At 36.9% G+C, this 22,028-nt stretch overlaps 1 protein-coding gene across 1 annotated transcript; it reads right to left on the bottom strand.

Annotated features, from left to right (window-relative positions):
- Positions 1 to 3,537: 3,537 nt before the first annotated feature.
- Positions 3,538 to 21,342, bottom strand: LOC104547881 (cytospin-A-like; the record flags this gene model as incomplete). The annotated part of the gene is made up of 5 exons (XM_010193744.1): positions 3,538 to 4,099; positions 6,214 to 6,273; positions 6,539 to 6,655; positions 17,592 to 17,694; positions 21,168 to 21,342. Coding segments are annotated over 5 exons (545 nt in total), but the record flags the coding sequence as incomplete, so codon positions are not given.
- Positions 21,343 to 22,028: the final 686 nt, after the last annotated feature.

Below are 22,028 nucleotides of genomic sequence, written 5' to 3'. Positions count from 1 at the left end.
AAACAGGTAAGAAGTTAACATCAAGACCATTAACAGAAATGAGATGGCAATGAGAATTTTTCATCACAGCTACAAAATTCTTCAGGCAGATCCTCAGTAGTTTAAACCACTGTACTGTATTATTAGAGCAAAGGCCAGATTTATTTCTCCTTATGCATGTAAAAGCAGAGTATGACTGCTGCCAATGAAATTAATATGAGTTTACACCAATACATTAAAGCTGAGTTCATTCAGCTTAAGGGGTCCCAAAAGCATGATAATGGGAATTACAGAAAACCACCAACAGTGGAAATATTTTACAAAGTCAGAGACAAAAAACTATCTGAAATGCTACATGGAAATTGAGGAATATATTTTATGCAAAAGAGACAAAAATTACTTCTAAATCAGAATATGTTGTAATTAAATACTATATTCTGGATAACCTATCCACAAACACAGTTTTAAAAGGGAAAATGAGAAGTCTTTGTGAGGGCTAGAGATTCACACCAGAGATACTAAATTAGTGTTTCCATTTAAATATACAAGACAACCAAATCAAACTGGATCAAACAAAGCCAACTGGAAACCAAATCAAGTATAATCCATTCTGAAGTCACCTCAGTTCTGTTATTGTTAGGTATTTCATATCAAAATGCCTGTGACAGAATTTTCCTGACTAACCAAAATTAAATTCTTCCTCCCATCCCTTCTTTTTTGGTGAAGAAAACACCACAACTGTTCATTCAGTTCATTGCTGATGATCTTGCATCAGGATGACGACGAGCCAAACCAAATACACACCTGCCTCTAAACTGACCTCTCTAACCTATGGCATTGTTTCAGTAAACAGGATCTGGAAGATGATACAGCTGTATGTGCATCAGTATGTTCAACAGCTCCATTTTGTCACCCACCCCACCCCTACAGCTGGCAATGAGTAAACCTGATATACTACAGCACAGGCATTTGCAAGGCACATATTAAAATGCAGTAATATTAATGGATGATAAAATATTTGCCTTTTTTTAGTACATTCAGAAATATTTTCTGTATTAAAAAAAAGGAGAGTAAATCAACATAAATTTGCACTTCATATGTACAAAAAACCAGGCTGTTTCGGATTAACTGTGAGTAGGAACCAAACAGAACCGTATCATCCATGTTCAGAAGGGCTATAGCTATCCTTCCTCTTGAAAAGTTTAATGGTGTCTGAACCTTCAGGAAAAAATACGTTGTAGAGTGCAGTAGAGCATCACGTTTGGTTTAGATCTTCCATTGCTTCATTACTTCCACTTGGACAGCTGTGCAGCATTCTTGTATGTAAAGGCTCAGATATATGATTATAGAAAAAAACCTCTTAATGGAGCCCAATATTCCTTTACAGATAGGAATTCATTAGAAGTCTGTCAGTCAGATCACACCAAGAAGTTTGCAGAGCTCTGAAGTTCAAAACAAGATCATTGTTACAATTACTAAGAACTTTTCTCCTTCTCTCTGAAGACTAGCAGCTCATCTTTTTAACAGAAAGAATCTGTACAATGTGATTTCCCTTTTTACAAATGGTTATACTATTAGTGTTATTTCAGTTAAGGACAAATACAACATTTCAGGTAAATGAAGTTGACAGGGCAGGGGGAAAAAAAAAAGATCGTCAGCTTAACGCTCAAATTACCTTAACAAAACAAGTCATGAGTGAATTTAGACCAAGAAACACTATCCTTTTCATTAGAAAAATATTTTCTTAAAATCTAAGGCAATGAATAAGACAATCATAGAGAACAATGTCTGTTCAGAGGATGAATAGAAGATTTTTTTTATCACAAATTGGCAAAAACTGGAATTTAGTAGTAAGACATGGAATGTGAGACAGCAGTAATGTGTATTTCCAATTCTTATGGAAATTTATTTGAAGAAGTGAAGTAAAAATATATGGGAGAGGAATTTCCAAGTATTTCAGACTTCTAAAAAAACCTGTTAATGAAGATTTTTCACCTGAAGCCTCTCTTGTGACAATTGTCTTTAGATTATGTTTGCTCTTCAAATGTACCAATTAATAACCTGAGGGTATATAGCTACATCTAGGGTTCTAAAGAACTGTAGGAACATAAGACACTGCTGCTCTGAAAACTTCTCCAAAGGTCCTCAGCATAGATTATGTAGTTATTTTGCAAATTTTTGTAATTCTCACAGGCACATATCAGTGTAAGCACATACTTTTATATAATGCTAGCTGCTAGAGACATGCAGAACTATTACTCTTCACATGGGCTATGTACTTCAGATGATAGGTTTTTGGATTTGGCAATAATTTTGAGTGAAATCTGTGCTTTTATACCATGATGAAGTTTCACAGATGCCAAGCACAGCTGCATTCACTGGGTTAACATCTATGACATTCAAACTGTCCTTAACAGTCATAAGAGCACCATAGGAATGGCAGATTCATTTTCTTTATAACAGGGTTACTGCAGTGAAAAAGCATGTTGAAAGAGCCTACAAATACCAGTTGTTACAGAACTTGCTTCTACAGTAAGCTTCTGCTTAATATTAATGAGATGTTCAACTATTGCTTAACTGCTTATAAGTAATCAGAAAAAGAAGAGGCAGAAGCAATGACAGAGTGAAGTCTTCCCTTGACTTGACAAACAAGATTACAATAAACAGCTTATGACAAATGGATATATGAAATCCTTCTGAGCCATTAACATTCTGCACGAGGCCCTGAAGTGCCAGGATGTATCAATTCAATGATCGCTAAGGCACTTGAACTCTTTTGCCCAAGGGCTGTTACATGGATTCAGGTACATTTTAGGAAAATAGAAGTTGTGCAGACTAAAGTTTCTCCATTCCTTCCTTGTGACAGTGAGTCATCTCCACGCAATATTTGAGACTACTGGCTGTATACACATTACAACAGTTCCTCCATAGTTCTTGTCAGAGAACACCTCACCTTCTGTCAGTCAGATGAGGATGTGCAAGATCAATGAAAAACACAGAAAACATGTCAGAGCTGGATTTTGAGACCAACTACTTCATTATTACATCTTATTGAAAATACCTTCTCTGCAGAGGAAATGCTATCCCAAGTTCCAAAATTCTACCACAGAAATCCATGACGTATGCTCATATTGCTATAGAGGAAAGCCTGGGGTAGCTGTGCGTGCTATACAGGTAGAGGAGGAAAAGGGGGAAGAACAAGCTGTACAAGGGTTGATTATTGATTCATTGCTGTTATAATGGAAGCACAGGGAGTTGGACAGATTCCTTGAAGTATAATAGCGTACCCTGAAAACCAGGAGCTGTATGTGCTAGTCTTTACAATCCTTAAGATAAAGGTGGAAGCCACATCACTGTGACAGAGGTAGGCTTATAATGAAGCTTTAGAATGAAAAGTTCTTCTGTGCCAAATTTCTCGAGGTATTGAGAGCACTTTTCCACTTAATTTGTTGTTATGGAATAAAAGCTTGTTTTCCTAGAATATTGTGCACATTTTGAAGGAGGAAAAATAGCTGTAAAGGCAGTAACTAAATTACCATTAAGAACTCTATTGTATCAGGGTGCCATATGCTGTGGATAGAATACTCAGACTCTGTGGTATCAGGATGCTACAGAACGTTCAGTAATACGATGCCATGTTATCTTTTTCCTTCTCAAAGCTGTAGCTGTACATTCAGTCTCCTATATGCTAGAGGACCCATTCATCTCACTCTCCTAGGCAAGAAAGCTTCAAGAAATCTGGCTGGAAAGGCAGCACATAAGTAGTCCAGGCTCTTTAGGCTACATAATTAATGTGAATAGCTTAGTAACTTGGGTTATTCCAAGCACTGTGGCAAGAAGTTCTTGCTTTTATACAGTTGTTTCCAGGCTTAGTAGCTGAAGCAATCTGAGGCAATCCAGGGTAGTGTCACTGGTTTGAGGGGATTCAAATGTTGCCAGTTTTCAGTGAAATGGGGATTAATTTCAGTAAGACTTCCATCTGGTAGCTCAAGTTGGTTCTGTCCCATGGATCTATTGAATTATTCGGGTTTCAGGTTTCAAAGTATTTGTAAATTGCTGTAACATACAGCATGACATTCTGCCAGTCCGGACGCTCTGTTCGCACCATTTCATTGATGTCCTGTCACAGAAAACAGATTGGTCAAAATCAGGAGTGATAACCTTGTGCGTAATGCAGTAGTGTTTTTACAAGTTCCTGGGAATGGTAAGTCTGTAAAGTTTCCACAATTTGAAGTACTGATGAAGAAAGCTCTGTTTTCTTTCATGCATCTTTGTATTGCTTACAAAATGTAAACAGCTATGAATAGCATATCTGTAGATAGCTGTTCTGTTGACTTAAGATCAAATTGTCTAGTGCTGTGCATACATGAGTTGTCCCCCACTTAGCACAATCAGAGCAGTCAAGACTTCAGTGTTCACCACTCCCGCCACTCAATGCAATCTACCTAGGAGCTGGGAGTCCAGGTATTAATTGCAGCTAAAGTTCAAAAACTGTATTAGGGTAAGAGTCAAGCATCAACAAATAACTGAATCTCATTTTAGAGTAGATTACTAAACTTCAGGTTACTTTATACATATTTTTGAGTAAAGAGGCAAGAAAAAGGGAAGTTTACTTTCCTACCAATTTGGGGATATCCAAGAGACAAAGGGATCAGTGTGTAACAGACAGGCCACTTCACACGTATTTAAGCAGGGTAAACAAAGCCTGACCTACCCTTTTTAACACATGTACAAAGGAAAACAGAATTATCTAAGTTTCTAATAATTTTTATTTACTACAAGGGTCTATTTTATAAGCTTTGGGTCCTAGAACCTCCAAAACTCAAAACAGAGAAAGTTTTGTTCTGTTTTTTAATCCTTCACATGAAGTAGCTGAACACTTTCTTATTCAGGGAACAAATAACTTACATTACCACTACTATTTACATCCAGTAGTTTTCAGACCCTTTTTCACACTCCATCCATGCAATATGGACATGGGAAAAAAAATCCAGAAATACACACATTGTACACGCTGCATATGTAGACATGTAAATAGATACTAAATCCTTTAAGATGGATACAAACTGCACCATTCTAAGATTCCATTCTATTCACTTGGCTGTTTTAGACTATCTGTAATTAAGTATATTACAAAAAGAGAGGACAGACAGTAGCCATTTAGACTAAAGCTGAATTATGCAAGTATTACTGCAGTTATTTTCCACAGTCTAGTTCTTACATCAGCACTTGGTAAGGAACTTCCAGGTTTCAAATCACTGACAAAGTCTAAGTACAAAAGCCCAACAGTTGCACTGCCATTGTCAGCAGATACAATGCTGGGGGAGTAAAAGTGCTGATAAGGATCAAGGAAAGTGTTCTTTTTAAAAATGTCTGACTTTGTTGTATTAGTTGCTAACTATGGCAGCTTTGTTACAATTTAGGTTACAAAAGTATCACTTAAGTATCATTTCTGATACTGGCAATTCTAGCTGAATTTGTGTTTACTCACAAGGGCTTGGGATACTGCCTTGTTCCATACCTTCAGAAATCTTCCTTTTCTAGTAAATATTATACTACCGAAAATTAATTCCTTTAAGCTGAAATTTGCATGAAAAGCTTATTATAAACAGTAACTGAAAAAAACCTTTCAATTATTACAATGATGACACATTAAAAGACTAAGCTTTAAGAGGTAACTCTTTACTCTCATATTATACACTGAGCAAAAGAACAAATTACTTAGCTTGATTTGTACCACCAGAATTCCAAAAAAACCCAAATAATTTGAAAGTAGGTCAGAGACTGAAGAAAATTAATGAATTCTTGAAGACTGTATCACATAACTATTTCTCAAATTAGTCTCAAACAAATCCATTGCCTTTAACATTATTTCTTATGACACTGAGAGATGAGCTTTGGTGAATCTTCCTCTTACAGCTTGAGAGTTTTATCTGCTGTAGGCTATCACGCTGTTGCCTTTGCTGCAGCTGCTGGACTACAGGTCAGTATCTCAGTCACTATTTAATGCAGAAAACGTGAAAGTTTAAGTTGTTGACGACAGTGGGTTTATTAAACAAAGCCACTGAGGTAGGGAGTATCTTATGTTTTTCAGTCAAGTATTCATACAGGGGCAATAACCTCTAGCTGAGCTCATCTGCTGCTACCTTTAAAAAGTGTATTTATACTTTCAAAAGTATAAATTAGAACAATTAGATTTTTTTGTAATTCATTCAGTATGTATTTAAAACTTACCAGAGTCGATTTGATGCCAACGCTTTCAGCTGCCTGAAAAGCCAAAGTGAAATTTCTTCTCTGCACGAGATATAAAAACATGTTAGAAACCAAAGAAATACTACTTCAAACATAAGAAAGTGGTGTTAAGCATGTTCATAGTAATGCTGCTACTTTTGTTTCAAATGGAAGTTATCAGAGTAGCAGCAAGGTAGTTTGAAGTGTTTCAATTACAATTCCTAGGAATACTGGGTTGTTTAGAAGTCAAATTTGTTGATTTTTCTTTATTAACCCATATTAATTATGTAGTATCACAGTCCCAGGAATGGGATTTTTAATGTCGTACCTTGTCCTGGCTGTTTAATTCTTGATAGGGAATATGTGCTGGGAGGTAAGTATGGAGGACTGCACAGAAAGCCAAGCCATCATTCCAGCTACTGCTGAAGTTTGTTATGTCGATATTCTTGAAGGGAAAAAAATATAAACAATATTAAAATAATAATCTAACAAGTATTAGTTCTACCAATCCACTAACACTTGTGGGGTTTTGTTTGTTTGGGTTTCTTGTTTTTGTTTTTTAATACATTTGAAGAAATGGGGAGAGAAAGCAAACAGCCTAATACTAAAGTTCTACAGTAAGGAACCAAAACCCACTACTACAGAGAACAACAACAACAACAACAACAAACTAGTGATAAGGTCACTGATCTAGTACATTAATCCCAGGTAATATTAAGCTTCCTCCTCCCTTCCCCCCCCAAAAAAAAAGTGCAAAACATGTGTGTTAAAAGATGTAAAACGTTGTGCTAGAGAGCTTAATAGTACAGATTTTGTACAACTGTACACATCAAGATAGAAAAGCAAACGAGTTAGAGATGTGTGCCTAAAATGCCTGAGACATAACATGTGGTGGTATTTCTGTTAATGTAAGATTATACTTTTCTGCCTCTTCTGCATTAATATCCAGATGAAATTTCTAACTGATGAGGACAAGTATTTTCTCTTCTAAACAAACCATTTCTATACAGAGACTTATATGAGCAAGATCACAAACAAAAATTAAGTTTCAGGTGGAAATAAAGAGGTTCCAACAGATTTAACATCAACAGTTGGAGGCAATCATTATCTCTGGGATTGAAACTGAAATTGAAAACTGCAGTCTTGCACTCTTGATCTCTTAGTTCCAGTAGGAAACTCAGTGGCACCGGTAAATGCATCTCCTGAGACTGTATATATTATTGTAAAAAGAGCCCAGTCCAAAAGAGTTATGAACAAGACGCTTCAGTGACCTTTTAAATTACTGTATATGGGGCTGTTGGCAGTCAAACAATGGTAAAAAGACTAAGTGGATAGCAGTCAGTTTAAACTTTAATTAAGAAACATCCAGTAATAACAAGTCACAGTTTATCTTTTAGACCATTATGGAGAAATATAAATATGCTTTAATATCTAACTCACTTAACTGGGCTTAAGCAGAAGCTAAACAGTTCCCCTACGTGGTTTTTAAAATGTTAATGTAGCAGGAACTGTAACCTCCAGCCACAGAACTGCAGAAACACACTCACACAAGTCCATCTTTCACCTGACTGTAATTTAATTGTCATCACCTGTCTCTGACAAGACACTAAAACTTGTCATTCCCAGTGCAGAAACTCCCACCCCAAATCAGGGTGACTGTGCCATGCAGGTAGAGAACGAAGGCACTTGTATTTCTTGTCAAACCAAGGATTTGGATTACAAATGGAAAACAACTGCAATCCTCTCCAACAGAGGAAAAAAACAAAACCAAAGGCAATTTCAAGAAGAATGTGAGGGAAATCTCCGTTTCCTGCTCAGCTTTAGCACTTTTTATACAAAGTCCACCAAATGCAGGTTCAAGCTCTGGTGACGTAAGCGTACGTGCTCGGGCTCACAATGCCCAGGGCAGTGGTCTGAGCCTCGCCTGCCGTCCTGCTGCCTGCTTGCAAGCGGAAATGTCATTGTTGGAGACCCCCAGTCTGTGGGAACATGTTCCTCACACAGCTTCCTCAAGCCACAGGGGTGGGAAAATTTAAAAGCAAAAGCAAAAAAAAAATATGAAGCTCTCTCTTCTTTCTCCTCAAGAAAGACAGGAAATTGGATTTAAATTAATGCTTGGTTAAAACTTTTTCAATGTTACTTGAATTAGGCAAACAAATGCAACATACAGTACAAGGCTTTAAGGAAAAAAAGGGAAAAAATATCAGACTGTTAAAGCAAATAAATTCCTACTTGTGTCTATTTACAAAGTTACTTTTCCCCACCTCAGTAATGCCTTAGGATCACATCTGTAGCAATAAGGTGGATAAAGGTAGGGAGAAGGGCTTTTTCTTGTCACAGTCATCTGTGGCAAGCTAGTTATTAAACTGTCATTAAACAATCATGTTTCCTTTGCTACACAACCTACTAAGGGAGAAAAACTCGGTCCTGGTTTTTACCCCTTGGCTGAAATATTCTCCCTCTTTCCCCAGGATGGCCAAGTGATGTGGAAAGGGCAGACAAAGATGTATACTGGCATTGTCACAGTTAAGTTAAACACAGATCTGCTCAGACATACATGTGTGGATCAAGCCAAAATATTTAAAAAAAAAAATAAGTCACAGGAGTTAAAGCTACTGAAGAGCATTAGCAAATTTTTAAGTCTCAGGACTACAAGGATGGATATGATATTTCTTATCAAAGTAGCAAGGAATGCTGAAGCACTGCTGAATCTGATGAACAGTTTCTAACATACCAGTTTGCACTCTAGTGACTTAATGCTGGACATAGTTTCAACAAGTACCTGTTGAATTGGTACTATTGCAGAATATACTGTTTCATAGACCAGGAGTCCATTAAAGCCAGTCACCAGTCACTGTACAAACAAAATAAAGTTTGATATTACCTTGTTGCACAGAGCTTAAAATGTCTTTTTTCTCCCCTAGGTTGCTCCACACTTTTCAGACAAAGCACAAAAATAATTGTTTGAAAATTTAAAAGTTTCAACCTAAACATCAGCATCACTGAAGCACAGATGAGATCTCAGTACTGAAAGAGAAACTGGACGGGCATGCAGCCTTCAGAGTGAGAACAAGAGCTTACATTGGAAACGAGGGAGCACAGAGAAAGGAGAAGCAAACAGTGCAATACTGTTCAAGCAGTGAGCTGCAATAGCGATCTTTACAACAGTCAGAATGGACATCAAGAGGCAAGAATGCATTCATCAAAATGAGAAAATACAATACAAATGTATGAGATCATCAGAACCTACACAAAATCACAGAACGTTAGGGACGAAGGGACCTCAAAAGCTCATCCAGTCCAATCCCCCTGCCGGAGCAGGAACACCCAGATGAGGTTGCACAGGAAGGCGTCCAGGCGGGTTTTGAATGTCTCCAGAGAAGGAGACTCCACAACCTCTCTGGGCAGCCTGGGCCAGTGCTCTGTCACCCTCACTGAGAAGAAGTTTCTTCTCAAATTTAAGTGGAACCTCCTGTGTTCCAGTTTGTGTCTGTTACCCCTTGTCCTATCATTGTTTGTCACCAAGAAGAGCCTGGCTCCATCCTTGTGACACTCACCCTTTATATATTTATAAACATTAATGAGGTCTCCCCTCAGTCTCCTCTTCTGCAAACTAAAGGTTTGACCTGAGGTTTGGCCCTGTGGATGAGGAAGACTTCAGCTCCAAAATATGAAAAAAGATATTGCAAAGTAACAAAACAGTCTGGATGCACTAGAAAACAGACCTACAGAACAACCGGAGCATAGACAGAACTCTTCACATGACAGAAAAAACTCACCTCCAAAATCTAGAGACATTTTTCAGTTTTGTAAATATATTCCTTCACCCCAACGTGTGAGCAAGAAGAACAGGATAAAGTTATGCTGAAAATGGTAAAGGAAACTGAGCAAGAGAAAGTCATCTTCCCTTAAACATTATAGTTGTATAAAGTAAAAATTTCACTTTAAATATTAGGACCATTAGGAATGTTGAATTTTGAATACAAACACTGGAAAAAAGGGCCACTTAAAAAGTTCACCTACAAGTTTGGGTGGTTCTCAAAAAGAACTTGGAATACTCCGATTTTCTAAATCTTCCTGCAGGGTCCAGCTTTTATTATTAAGACAACAAGCAGAAAACAAACCCATCATCCAAGAATCTTAATGCATCCAGAGAAGCTGCGTTAAATACAACGGAAGGAAACAATTAAAAGGGACTGTTTTCTGCTTCCAATTGCTCTGAGCATTATGAATTATTATTATCGCTCAGACTAAAAAAGTATAATATTGGTCAGACACTGAAAAACAAATCTAGACTGTAATTTAAACTGAACTAAACAGATTGTAATTTAAACTGAAAATTTAATTTTTGATGTAGGCTTTGAGCGCATAACTGGCACATTTAAATACAGCACAATTTTATTTCCCAAATGCTTTTAACTACTTGTGGTTTTTTGAAAAAGCCTGGTCAGTATAATGAAATCAATCCTGCATTAAGCTCTTATTTCTCAAAGAAATTACCGTAAACAGAACATCAGCCTAAAATCTCTGACATAATTTCTTCTTTGTTACTGCTTCTATTAAGTAATTGGCTCTATGAAGAGAAATCTGCTGGAATCTAATCGGGACTTTTTCTTCAAGCCATTTCAGACCGCAAAGTATTAAAGCAACTGAAAGACATAATTTCAGATAGATTGTCAAATGAGGAATAAGTCTTTCTAAAGATAGGTGAACTAGAAGGAGACTTATCAGTCCTTGTCTAATAATTTTTAATACTTAGGATGGCAGTGAAATTAACTCTAGTATTTGGGAGAGATTTTTTGAAAAAAGGAAATTCCAACAAAGGGAGCTAAGCAACAGGCTGCTGTCGTAAGAAAATCTGTGAAAGACACTTTCCAACCAGGAACAGAAAACAGTTAGGATTTTTAAAGACATTTCTAGAGACATAAGAATGTAACATTTTGCATAATCAGACCAAATTCTATGGTCCATTCTACAGCCATGACAAAGAAAGGGAGGGGGGAAAGATGGTAGGCGAACACCCTGGTTGATCCACAACCAAAAAACATTTCAAGCATGACTCAAACTTCTATTGAGCTGCAAAGTGCAGAGTAGGAGCACAAAATGAATACTCCCTTGCGCTCACATAATAAAAAAGAGTAAGAGGATTCTTCCTGAAACAAGGTTGAAATGTAATAGGAACAAAATGATCCACCAGCTTAAGCTGAATTACAATAGTGGTTAAACAGTAAATGAACTGGATTGATAATGAATCAGAAGTGCATCGTTGCGGTAAAGAAGGCAAACCGTATCCTGAGCTGCAGCACTAAGAGCACGACCAGCAGCTCAAGGGGTGGGCTTCTTGCACTCTACTGGACCCTTGTCAGTCTACATCTGGACTACTGTATAAAGCTTTGGTCCCCCCAGTTCAAAGTAGTCACTGAAGAATAAAAGAGAGGCCAGCAGAAAGTTACCAAGATTATTAGATGGTTAGAGAACTTGACAGATTGAAGAAAGGTTGAAGGAATTTGCTTTATTCAGCATAAAGAAGATCCAGGAGAGATGTAATCAGTCTTCCAATGCCTAAAAGGCAATTACAGAAAAGATGGAGGTACTCTCTTCATAAGGACACATGGTGACTGGACAAGACACAAGAGGCACAACCTCTTTCCAGGAAGATTCTGTCTGGATATAAGAAAAAAAGTCTTCACCGTGAAACAATTAAGCACTGGAATGGATTGCCCAGGGAAGTGGAGGAATCTCCCTCACTGGAAACGTTCCAGACTGCTTAACAGGGCTCTGCATCACACCAGTCTACAGTCTCTCCCAACCTACGACTTTTCTAGAATTCACAATTTTAACATGTTTTTAGCCAGTATAGTGCTAAAAAAGCAGTATACTGCTTTTGTAATAATCCTAAATTAACTGAGGATCTTCTATAGTGAAATGACCTTTTTTAAAAAAGAAAAAACCAGATATTAACTATTATAACCCAGTGATTCAACTTTCTTACCCCTCAACTCTCCCTCCCATAAAAAACCAACTCCACAGCTAAAAAAACCTCTGCAAACACCAAAAAACCCTCAACTACAGAAAACAGTTCTAACTTTAAGTTAGAAACTGTAAGAACAAAGTTATTTTAACTCTCTCTTCAGTGGACATATCCACAGCTGTCTTCAATCTCCCTGAACTATATATATCATAATTTGGGCAGGGGAACATTCTGCAGAGCAGCTATTTCTCCCTTGCTCTGCACAAGGAGGAGAGGTTCCCACATACTAACTCAGTTAGGCTCACAAATGAGTTAGGACATGGAGAAAATAAAAACTTGTGTCTCTGTGTCTCTTGTATTACTTAATGAAATAAGTGGGCTGAGAAATCAAAAGCATTAATATGATCCCGTACTATAATATATTAATCCATTAAAACAAGATTTGAGGTTTGAGTATACAGACCTTGGCAGGCTTCTTCCCATGGCAGAAAATTACTATTAACAAGCTTCTAAAAGCTTTTAAAGACAAATACACACATAAAAGAGTATTCATTTAGAAAAATCAGAAAAGTAAACTACAAAATCACTGCTGTCCATGCTCCATTGAATCAGGATTCACTGATGTTCAAACCACAGATTAAAGCTGAGGGTACCAATACTTCTGGCAATAGATGAGAACGTAAAACTATTTCTGGAATAGACTTAACAGCAGTCCCAACTACTGCCTCCTCAATCCCAGCTTCTGAAAAGGCAGTAAATGACAAATATAAACCATCAAAATCCTTTAATATTGACTGTTAATGTTTCTTTCCATACCAAAGACATGTTACTTTTCAGTTTTGGCACAAAAAAAAGAACCGTAAAAGAAGCAGTCATTCTCAAAAAAACCCAATAATAGCTTCAGACATTAACATCTGAAGCACTTAAGAGATACAGACAGGTTCATAATTTATTCTAAGTTTTGTTGTAATTAAGTCTAACAAGTTGACATTTTTCTTGTATCAGAATCCATTCCAAACAGAAAAAGGAAGAATGTCCTTCCTTAACTCAACAATTTTTGGCTAAAGCATCACAGCTTAAACCAAAGAGAGAAGTGTTTTGGCAGCCTGACTACTTTGATGAATCAACCAGACAGCACCAGGGGAAGCATGCACACCCTGGAAGCATTATTTGAACATAGCCTTACAGAAGAACAAAGTCTTGTCCTCTTTTTGTGCTTTCAAAAAAATTCATATAATACTTTGAATAGAATATGATCTAGCTTAGTGTTGACAAAGACACGTGTATATAAGAACAGGTTTAAAAAAAGCAACCCACACCATCTTTCACCTTTAGCTTTGTTATTCTACATGTATTACTTCAGTACGTCTGAAAGCACTGCTCGATCCCAAGGTGCACTCAGCACAGCGTTAGGTACACATACATCCATACAGAACCACACTGCTCAATCACCAGACAACTTTATTGTTTCTTGCTGTCATGTAGATAATAAGTTTTAATTTTTTTGTAAGACATGTAGCTTTGATCTGTATAGGCAATAAAAAATTAGGTGATCTTTCCAGAAAAAAGCAGCATTGCATGAATTAGAGGACAGGTACCACAATCTGTAATTAGGAAGCAAGGAAAGCTTAAAGTAAGGTTAAAAACCAAACTCAGTCTATTCTCGCTACTGTCTTCTCACAATTGCTTTTTTGGTGCCAGACTTCTGGAAGTGAATTATCTCTCAGAACACTGACAAAAAATGGAAAAGAAATTGAAATACTGCTGTAGATAAGAATGGGTAAGGATGTGCATATCCTGTTTAATGGTCCTCTTTTTAACATGAAACATGCATGCTCATATCCTTTTTTAGACTTTGATGAGTTGTATACTCAGAATGAAAGTAGCTGTGTTCCTGCTAGGATAAATGCTCCGTAACAGCTGGACGGGGTTACTTTATGCTTTGAAGATATCTGGAATTTATGACAATTTTATGACACTGCACATATTTTAGAGGATCCAAGAGGATTCTCTTCTTTCTGGAAAATGCAGCAATTGGCACTGTACTCTGAATCAGTATGTCAGCTAACACATAACCAAACTTCAACTATTTTGTGCCTGTTCATCTGAAAACTAAAGGTGATTTGCTCCTTTTTTATCTAAATGCTTAAAAAAACCCATCCTTATCTTAAAAGAGCAACTTTCCTCTTTCAAGGCCTAGGGATCTGCTCAGCCCTGAATATAATTAAACTCAGTAACAGTGAGTGCAATGCTGTCTAGACTGAACAGGCCCTAGATGAAAGTTAATACAGAACCTGCCTGCTGGTAGTACTGCAATGACCTTCTGCAGGTCACCATTCTCCAAACCTAAGCTTCAAGGAGAAATTCTGCTTGCAAACAATATTCAGACAGCATGTGTATTAAAAGCAACAGTATAGTAAGGGGAAAAGCCATCCAGCTTTTACATCAGTAAGAATTTATCTTAATTTCATTGATTATTTTAACCTTATTATTTTTATTGAAGCACTCTTTAAAAAATAATTTGGAACACAGTTAAATATTGTTTATAACAACTACATTTCAAGAAATCTATTCATTACTACTGCCTTTCACGTTTGCTTGGATAAATCAAGAAAACCGCACAATGAAGTAACTTAGTTTAGTTTTTTAACAAGGTTAGGTATTACCTATTAGTCTTAAGGTACTTTTACAAATTCTGCTATGTGGAACTATTTGTCAGAGGTAGAAAGCGCAGTTTGGCATAAATGTCTGTAAATGTGTGTGAAGGGACTGAAATAAAATCTTTCCACTGCAATGGACTGCAATTAAGAGTTTCACCACATGGTCATCTTTGAATTACTCAGTATTCACAAAATTTCAGGCTTCTAAAGCAGAGGCACTTAAGACTTTTAATCAAAAGCTTGAAAGTAATTTCCTAGAGGGGACAGGAGAGCAGAAGTTCTTCTATTTTACTTGAGCAGTCAAAAAAACCCCAAACAACCTAGTTGTACCAAGCAATTAAGTAGCACTGTATTCTCCACAAATATGTTGTGAATAAAGGAAACCTCTCTGTGAAACAGTACAGATCTTGGTGTGTTTTGCTGTGTTTTGTTTTTCTTTAGTATTTTCAACGCATGGAAAAAAAAGCAGCACAGGAACTACAGCTGGCCTACAAAGAGAATAAGGTTCAGTCGTATGCTGCTGCTGCTGCTCATTAACAAGGGCAAGCCAACTACATCATACCTTGTTTTTAACATTTTTAAGTCACTGGCAGCTGACCTATAACTCTGTACACTTAAAAAAATTAAATTAAGATTTGTATTTGGATATTTGTGTGATTGGTAATTATTAGTCCATGTATAAACCAGAAATTCAACTATTCTCTACTATCCAGGGCAAAATACAATCCCAGAAATGAAAGAGAAAATAACGCCAAAAGCAAACACAGCAGTTAGAAATGGGGATTTAACAAAATGTGCATGGTTCTGTCTTCTCTATGAAACACCAACAGCTGAAATTATTTCCTCTAAAAAGCATGTGCTGGCTTTTGCTCAGATGCTAAGCCAAACTAAAGCAAACAGTGATATAGGAGAAAAGTAGAAGTTGTAACGATGGGAAAAGTTGGGGATAAAAGGGAACTGTAGCAGAGTATAAGACAGTAGGAGGAGCTGAAAGTAAGAAGAGGTACCCTGTCAGTATTTGGGTGACAGGGAAGGAGGAAGAGAGCTAGAGTACCTTAAGTAGTAGGGACAGAGATGGTCATTATTCGGATGCTTGTTTACTGCTCGTCAGTTTTGAATTCGTAGTTTTAAAATAAAATTAAAACTAAGTGAAGCTTCAAATTAAAGAAAAAAAAACCCACAAAGATCCTTATCTGCTATTGATAATGCTGTTGAGACACCAGAAAGCTGGATATGCGCTATTCACAGTTAATACAATGTAAGTACGTTTAAAACCTTAGAACACTACTAACATGGTCTTCAAACACAGTTTAATTTCAGCAGATGCTGAAAGTAATCAAATTTTGTACACCAAAATGAAAAATGAGTGTCTAAAGCAAAAGACATTCTTCTCCAAAAACTAATTTAATATAACCTCCTGATATTATCTTACTCTTTCAAAAGAAGGCATGCATTGGTTCTACAGATGCTATATGGTATGGTTTCTCAGTAGCAACAGAGGGAGAGAACCATACTACAGTTGTTGAAGCAAGTACAGTAAGTCTCAAAGCCTATTCTTCTACTAGTGTTTAGAAAACGCAAGTAACTATAAGCAGCAGTCTATATAAACAAAAGCATGCTGTTGTATGTGCACACAACTTTAGAATGAAAAGTATGGAATACTTTCTATTACTTTTCCTAACCAGATAAGGAAGCTGTCAAATTCACCTTTCAATTCAAGACAATATGGGAAAATATTTTTGCATTCAGTTTTAGAGGATTTATAAAGAAATAAAACATCCTGCCTTTTTTAAATGTGGGGAAGGAGAAACGCTCTTTCCACAAAGAAGCTTATCCTCAGAAATAGCACAGTTTAGTACTAGACGTGCTGCAGGAAGAGGGGGGACGGCTGATATCACAAGCCTGTCCATTGTACTGAAAGACGACTTTTCCTATGGATGGCCGATCATCCTGTTATGCGGCTTCCAACTTCCTCCTACATTGTGAGTCTCAAGTCATGGAAAGAGTAAAGTTCTTAAACTGAGGATTGTGTTGGGAACTCCAAACACTTTCAATACAAGTTAACCAAACAAATACATCAGAGTCAGACTATTAACATCCTGGTTTAGTTTGCTGAAGCCACTATTCTTTTGAAAAAATAATGTAATCAGGAGGACTCTGGATAGCTATCTTGTTAGTTTTTTTGACTTCTGATAACATTTGGATTAACCAAAAAAAAAAAACCCAACAAAAAACTCTGAAACCACAGCAGAAAGCCAAGTTCAAAATGCAAGACAATGCAACCTTGACAAAACAAAATTTCCCTAAATAGAGACTAAATGGGAGCGTATTGAAAGACCAAAAAAACCCTTACACTAATTACCTATCCAAAAAATATCTCTGAAATCCAAGAAATGGTACTCTAACTGTGTTTGGGAAACATTAATTTAAACCTTAAGTTGCTACACTTTCAGTTACAGTTTCAAAAGTGCAATCTGTAAAAGGCCTGTAAAAGGATTATTTACAGTGCCTCAACAGGAGGTCAACTGCCCCCTTAAGAAAAAAGCTACTATTGTCATGGAGCAAAGTGACTAAAGAGCTATTAATGTTAGTTAGGTTAGGACTCGTAGCATGTGTTCCAAGAGAGTACAGTACATACCAGTGCCACTGCAATCTATGCAGTCAACTGTGGAGCAGCTTGGGTTATGCCATTGGCAGGTTCTAATGTGTTGCAGCTAAAAGTACTCCACATTAAACAGCTCTACATTTACCTGATAGCCTTCTGTTTTCTTCTGGCACCACTTCAGCAGGGCGTTTCTCTTGGATCCTCCATATTCTCTTGCTAGGGCAGACAAAGGATCTTTCCTTTCTTCCCTAGGAACAAGGCAAAAGTGCAACTCAGAGCTATTAACACATCTTTTGCAACAGAAATACATATTGTAAAAGCTTTTAAAAAAGGATGCATTCTCCTAATGAAAATAGTATGGTACAGCACTACTGACTGAAAAACAGAATACACACAAATACCTACAGAGACTTAAGAGTTATTTTTGAGTAATTTCATTAGCAAATCATCCTTCTTTTTCCTTCAGATAAATTAAAAAAAATTAAGTCTTTCAACCTCAGTAATATTTTTTCTAATAGTTCAGAAAATTAAACTCGCAACACACTAAGTTCCAGCTCGAACCATTAAGCTAACTCAAGTGACTTTATTTTGTATTTAGAAAGAGAATAAGCTGATGCTATCTATCTGTTTTGCATCTCATGGCTGATTACAAATGTCACCTTGAAACAAGTTTGCGAATTAGCAGCATGGCATTATCAACAGAACATTTGCTTGAGATCTGGAGTACTCAAAGAAGAGGGGGGTAGATCTAACTAGGCTGATCTGCCATTTGATATACTGGCACAATAAAAGCTATGAATTAAATTCAATTCCTGTCTGTCAAGTTATCTTAAGCATTTTTTTCTTTAAGGAAAGATTCGGGAAGAAAAGAACCATCATATCCAAGTTGGTCATTTTTCACAGGTGTTAACGTTACAAGCATCTCTTTACCAGGCTTCAGAAACGAGTGCTTAGATTAAAAAATATGTATTACAGAGGTTAATACTTTTGTAGTGGCCTCATTACACGACTCAGTATTTCTATAGATACTCTAGCAAACAGTCTTTGACAAAAGAAGTAGGTATTACACCATTATGAAGCTTAGTTATTGGACATAAAGTGTGCCAGCAGTTGTTCTTATTTTTAATAATTTCTATTTGGAAAATTAAAGTGAGATAGCTAACAGTCAATCCATAGTGCAAAGATTTCCTCATCCGTCAATTTTAAAGATATCCATGGAGCTCTAAGAAAGATTTTCACAACATCCACAAAGATGATACCCTAAATTACTCCTTTGAGGTATTTCCAAAAAGACATACAGATCGTATACATTCACTCTCAAATCTTCAGCTCTTTGTTCTTTACAATTCATCTGGTGACTGGAAAGAGAGGTGGAATGTGAAAACAAAGTATTTTCAGTGGATTCTCTGCCACAGATTTACAGGTACTAATTCCCCAGGTCCTGCTAGGGGAAAAGAAAGCATCCACGGAACGTGGATTACTTAATGCACGTGTGCTACCGGCAGAACACCAGAGACTGTTCTACCTATCACCATCTGCCACTCAATGCACAGAAGAAGATAAGAGGTGCCAGCATACAACGAAATGTGCTAAGGCACTAATCTTAACTACATGTATGGCAATTTGCCAGGTCAGTCTTCTCTGAAATACAGGTGGCAAGATCTCAAAGTTGCTTATAAAGAGATAACAGTTGAAACATCTATGAAAATACATGCATAGCAGAATAATAAACAGGAAACAGTAAGTGCCCTTCATCAGATAGATGTGTGAGCCCTCAAACCCAAATGCTAATCTCAGAGATATTTAACATGCCAAGGAAGTTGCTAATTGTGTATTTTAAATATGAAATAAATTATATGAATAGGCTACTGTATCTAAACTTCATAGGCACCACACAGCCAGAATGATGCTTCAAGAAATTCTGTACTTCAGTTCTTAAATCAGTACATATTTCAACAACCCAAACTGGTGTGTGTGTTTTGTTTTTCTTTTACATCGGCGATTGAAACAAGTAACAAGGGGGATTGCATATTCAATCTACAACAAAGACTATGCAATGCTACAAGAACTTTAGAACAGAGATTTGGGACAGCATACAAGAACTCAAATTAAAAGCTCCCTCTCTTTACGCTAAACATACTGTTTAGCCATGAGGGATCTGTACAGCCTGTTCTCAAATTCCAGCAAGAGTACACAGTCTATATCAGGTTCTCAGTTATGAAAACAATGCTGAAGAAAATAAATTAGCTTAAGTTGTATGGGGACAATGAGAAAAGGTTTGACATATAAATCTTACAAGTCAGTGTATTAGGTCAATTGTATCAATCAAAGAGGCAATGAAGTTTCAACTAGAACAGAGAAAAGTAAACTGCAGATATCTGTTGTAGTGAACTATAGCAATAACTGTTTATTTTACAACAGCTTTCAGAAAAAGGTAGGGGAAATAAAAATAGAAATCTGATCACATAACAAACTGAAGTCCAGCAGTGATGTTCTGAGGACAGTTTCAAAGAGCGTGTTCATCACCACACCCCCACTGCTGCAGATTCTTCTTGTAGTGGTTAGCATTGCAGCCAATGGTCGGGCCGCATAGTAATGATATCAGAATTATAACTGCAGAATTTTACCATGAAATGCCACATCGTTATCTATGCAATTTTATACATTACCATTTCAAAGTTCATATACAGCTGGTTTAGTCTCTTTCATTTCTGGATGTACTTGGTCTAAATTCAGGTGCTAACACACACAATTTTAATTGCTGCTGGTAAAGTATCCACAGATCCAAACTCAGTTTAATTTCTGCACGGTGAAAAGATAGCAGCTCTGAGGCATGTCTCAGTTGATTTCATGGAAATAATTTGCAATAGCACCCACAGCTATAAATAACTTTACAACTTTATAAGGTAATTATTACACATTGCAAATGTCTCAGAACATTAAAGGTTTAATATCTCTGCTGTACAAAAGCTTTGCCAGGAAGCCCTGTGTTAAATGGTCTTGAGAGAGTCATTTAACCTCTGTCTGCCAGTTTCCCAATCTATGAAGCAGGGCTGAGCACATACTTCACTTGCATAACGTGAGGCTTAAGACACTTTGGAGGCCTTTGACCGAAAACACTACAGACAGGAAAAATTTTAAAGTTATCACAGACTTATCTTTTTATCTTACAAATGAAAGGAGGTTGCCTGGCCATTTGTTACTTAGACTTGCATTATGATTTCATCCGTGGGACAAATAACTCAGGCCCATTCACCTATTTAGGAGACTTGGCAGTGTCTGGAATTAAGACCTAGTCATGCTGCTTTTCATCTTTGCTGTGATTACAAAAGTTAAGGTTTATCACATTGTCTCCCTGGGTCCAAGTCACTCTGAAAGATTTGCTCAGTATGCTGTAAGCTCCCTTTTGGCTCCACAGTATTTTGAACTGATATGAAGCTATTATTTAGTGACATGACTTAGCTTGTTCTTCTGGTGGAACATAAAGTTTTGGTATTAACCTCGTAAGCGCTAAGTTAGTCTAGACCTTCTGGTCTAACTCTAAAAAAAAATGCTGAGCTGCAGGAAACACTTTCTAAAGCTCTCAAAGATTGCTGAAGACCATTATGTATGGGTGGCAGTAGAGTCAGCAGTCTTAGAGCCAGTATTACATACTAAATATATACAGAAAGACAGCTATGAAATTTACACACTTCAGTGCACCACAAAAAAGGGCTTTTACCTTATTCGACTTCTGGTTGTAGGGGTTACTGATGCGGTAGGAGAAGATGAGAGTGACAGCTGTGGTGAGGTGGTACCCATTGCCATGAGAGATGCTGGAGATGCTCCATCAGGTGCACTGATATCCCGCTTGATTTCTTCACTACTTCTTCGAGAGACTAAGTGGGAAAATGCTCCTATATTTATCATTTGCAAGCAAAATCTTTCAAACTTATTCTTGCTCTGACAAACGTTAGTTCAGAAACCATGCATAGAAACCTGTATCTAATACTAGGTTTCAACAGTTTTCTTGATACTTTCCACTTAGGAAATATCAAGGATTTAGAATGCACTACCAACATCTATCATCAAGTCTGTAACTTAAAGCAAAGAAAATTAGATGAATGTATCTTAAGGGAATATCACTACTTCCATTTGAAGTACTTCATGAACGAGCAGGAATTTTAACACCAAACCAGTTAATTTTAATCTAGAATTGGGATATATGTGATGCTGTGGACATTGATTAACTATCATCAACAAGCAAATCAAAGATTGCCCTGAGACCACTCAGCCACATTCCACAGAGCTTGTCCATTTCAAAGGACAAGCAATTTTTCTTTCTAATGAAAGCACAAGCATTAGAACTCCATAAACCCAAATTTAGAATGGTTATGTTTTTCCTACATGGAAGAGTTTCCAGTTAAAAATATGAGGTTTCTCTTTTATACTTAGTGACCATTGTTTATATTTGTGCAAATCAAAGATACAACTCTCCACATATATCAGAGAGTTATTTTCTAATGACTTGGGGCAAGTACATTTATTTATATATCAGACACAAAAAGTTGGAAAATACACCTTTGGGTAATTTTTTTTTTAA

The sequence above is a fragment of the Mesitornis unicolor genome, unplaced genomic scaffold (assembly GCF_000695765.1).
Source record: "Mesitornis unicolor isolate BGI_N332 unplaced genomic scaffold, ASM69576v1 scaffold801, whole genome shotgun sequence".
NCBI lineage: Eukaryota > Metazoa > Chordata > Aves > Mesitornithiformes > Mesitornithidae > Mesitornis > Mesitornis unicolor.
Note: the sequence above shows the minus strand (reverse complement) of the source record. Positions and strands in the feature narration are given on the sequence as shown.